Consider the following 3,521-nt stretch of genomic DNA (forward strand, 5'->3'; position numbering starts at 1 on the left):
GTTTTTCTATTAGTGTTAATGATTAACCATTGCGCTAGATTGAAAGTGTATTTGTTATCTTTGATTGTCCGAAGCTGCAATTGCTCATCCGTTGATGCTATTGAATGTTGACAAGAGAAAATAAAGGGGGAAGAGAGGGCATCCCCTATACATTCCTTTTTCCATAGGTACTATGTACGAAGTTATTTTTAGATCGACCCCACGCTGTACAGATCCCAAGGGGATTAGGCAATAGCAATTCATATGGCGGGAATGTGTTCTCTGAGCGTGTGCTATCCACGCGGAACACATTCCGGCCATATGATTGGCTGTTCCCTAATCTCCTTGGGATCTGTACAGCGTGGGAGTCGATCTAATAATAACTTTAGAAATATCACCCATGGAAAAGGGCATGTATAGGGGATGCCCTCTCTTCCCCCTTTATTTTTTCTTAATGTTAATACATCTGCAAATAGCGTTATTGAAAGTTCGTTTGCGTTAATGAGGTTCTCGGAAGTGCTAATAAAGGAATATTTGCAGTACAGTTTCGACTGTTGACGTAAATAAATGTATATTTTGCGTAATTGAACAGTGAAGGGTGTAGCATAAATACAACATCTTCTTGGAGAAAAACAAGGAGAAGTTCCAGTGAACGTCATGAATACAACAATAAACGGATCCGAGATCTGCTACGTCCACTGGAATCCCACTGCATACAAGATTGGAGTAACCGTCGCTTACTGCCTTGTCTTCGTTGTTTCGCTGGTCGGAAATTCCTCCATAGGAAAAATTGTATACAAGACGAAAAGTTTAAGGAAACCAATCAACATTTTCATAGTCAGTATGGCTATGTCTGACCTGCTTATTCCGCTCACCCACATCCCAGTCGAGGTTGCACTCTTGTATCAAAAGCTCAAATTTGGTGTCCTTGGCAATGCCTTGTGTAAGCTTATTCCTGCCTTATTTAACGTCTCCTTTGTTGTGTCCGTCCAGAGCCTGGTTCTGATAGCAGTGGGTCGATTTGGAGCTGTGGTGTGTCCCCTCCGTTCCCCATTGATCAATTCGAAACTGTGTCCCTTGTTTATCGTCGCCACATGGATCGTTGCGATGACATCCACGTCACTAGACCTGTTCGCACTTAGCCTCGGGAAATACGAAGGGGAAGTACGTTGTGTTTGGAAGTGGGAAGAAGCCTTTGGAGAGTCCATATCATTTACTGACTATATTCTTGCCCGATACATAGCTTTTCTTTATACTCCCATCATCTTTTTAATCTTAATTCATTCCATAATTCTAATCAAGCTGAAGTTACAAAAGATTCCCGGTCAACAATCGACTGAAGCTGAAATACAACGCAAGAACCGGAACAAAAACGCTTTGAAGTTGGCCATAAGTATCGTGTTGGCGTTAATCGTTTGCAAATTGCCCCGGACTATTATAAATGTTATATAATTGTATGCGGCCTCACTGCCATGTGGCATCTTGCCAGCGTATAAGATTTCCGGGTTTCTTGCAAACTCATATTGCGCAGTCAATGTTTCGGAAAGTCTTTTTGGAAATTGTGGACAACTTCCAGAGATAATCCTCATTTCCTGTTGGGAATGGAATTCGCGAATACCTTTACCATTTGCGAGAATCGTTCCGTGTTCAGGCCCTTTCTCACAAGATCGAGTAAATATGCGGGACGGAATCCCGGGTGGTAAATGGTAAGCGCCATTTTCATCCGCTTGGTCAACAAATTCCGAAAATCGCTTACCTTTACGCAGCGATCATTCCATCCGGATAATTTGGCTAAATGGTAAGCATCCATTCTCTCTCCCGCCTGAGTAACACTTTATCAAGTTTCTGAATGTCACTTTCGCCTGCATTTATTTTTACAGTAATGTCCGCATACATCTTCCCCTTCTCCTTTGATTCAATCAACACGTCATGCGCTTCATTTTTTACGTGACAACTGCGCATGTCTTCCTACAATATAGGTCGGCAACCTATACTAAATTGGCAACAAAAGTACAGCATTATTTTTTGGTCTTCGTTGATGCAAAGACGAGTTTAAGTGTTCTGAAGTTTGACTAAAAGAGCGTGACACTGCCCCTTTAAAACCCTTCACGTTCCTTTGTTTTTTTTGTTGGTAGTCACAAATGTGCATACCCCAGGAATAGCTGATTAACCGCTCAATAAAAATCCCGTATGATACAACCGGAGCCATCGCTCTAAGCTATGATTTAAATGTAAGTTTGCACTTATAAGAGTAGACCAAAGTTAGTTTAGGGGGGGGGGGGGGGGGGTTGATTATCCTGAGTGAGATTTTGTGCCTTGGTTTAAATAAAATAATCTGTCCGCCATAGTCAGTATTTATGTGACACTACTTGGCAGAAATCGATCGCCTAGAACTTTGAAATGACTAAGAAGCCAATTCTCTTACATAGGACTTGATCATAATTAGAGGAAGTCTGAAAATATCTCAGATTGACCCTTCACGTGCCACAGGGATCCCTATGCAAGGACCAGTAAAATAATTATTAGACAAGAGTAAACTCTAGAGGTCGCATTGTCGAGGCTGGAGTGAAGTTTGATCCTAGTTGCAATCATAGCTGTGAATAGAAAGAACTTTGTTGTGCATCTGAAGGTGCTAAGTTACAGCATCAATGGGTAGCTTTTTGTAAATCCAGTCAGAAATTAGCATGAAATGAGAACGAATTGAATGCTAGGGCCAATGGGAGGCTCAGTCTGAATGGAATTTGCTTGAGCAAAATTCTTTAGTCAGCATCTGCTTCATTGTGCTCTGATAATAATTTATTATTATCTGCGCGTTTCTCTCCAGAATGGCATTCTGTGAGCCAGGCTGAGTAAATCGAGTGTCATCAGCCGATTTTTGACTGAATTTCAGGCAATTGGCCCTTGATATCTGAGCGAAATCGCTAAAAGGGAGCCGCTGGAATTTTCGCTTGTGCACTGGCGTAGCCCGTGTTCAAGCCAGTGTGACCGCTCAAAATTGAGGGGGCTTGCAGTCAAGGCCTGCTTTGCCAAACAGCCCAAGGACAGTTCTAACTCTGAGTTGTGTGTCAAAAGCACAGGGCTAAGGGGGTTGGTGCTTTGAGACGTTAACTGCAGTTACAGTTTGTGGCCTTGTTAAGTGAGACTTTACAGTGTAGGATGCCTTGGCAATTTTTCCTGGACTACTGTAGGCCTGAATAATAGTTTAAACAATGTGCAAGCAAGTGTGAAAAAACGAACGCGTAAATACCGCGTTTATGTAAAGAGAATTTTAAGATCCTGAAGAGTGGGATCGCCATGCTCCTACAAAACAAGCTTGTAGATCTGCAATGAAAAAGTTGTCCATTCTTCTCTATATATATAACCAGCTCCAACTCCTTTGTTGTTGAGCACTCTCTGAGGATTAGTATTGGAATTTGAAATACTGTATAAATATGTATATATATACAAGTTACGAGGGTCTCTCGAGCCAACAGCGCATCCCTGCCCCCCAGGAGGATCACAAATGGATTCACAGTCCAAGCCTCGGCGAAATGTAATTAATT

At 42.0% G+C, this 3,521-nt stretch overlaps 1 protein-coding gene across 1 annotated transcript; it reads left to right on the forward strand.

The window, feature by feature from the left end:
• The first annotated feature begins 636 nt into the window (after positions 1–636).
• Positions 637–1,431, forward strand: LOC138035936 (QRFP-like peptide receptor). Its single transcript, XM_068882330.1, has one exon. It carries the CDS (start codon positions 637–639, stop codon positions 1,429–1,431), a length of 795 nt encoding a protein of 264 aa, XP_068738431.1.
• The last annotated feature ends 2,090 nt before the right edge of the window (positions 1,432–3,521 follow it).

Source organism: Montipora capricornis, unplaced genomic scaffold (genome assembly GCF_036669925.1).
Source record: "Montipora capricornis isolate CH-2021 unplaced genomic scaffold, ASM3666992v2 scaffold_438, whole genome shotgun sequence".
NCBI lineage: Eukaryota > Metazoa > Cnidaria > Anthozoa > Scleractinia > Acroporidae > Montipora > Montipora capricornis.

Coding starts and splice junctions, on each gene's coding strand:
- LOC138035936 (XM_068882330.1), top strand. CDS start 637: ATGAATACAACAATAAACGGATCCGAGATCTGCTACGTCCACTGGAAT.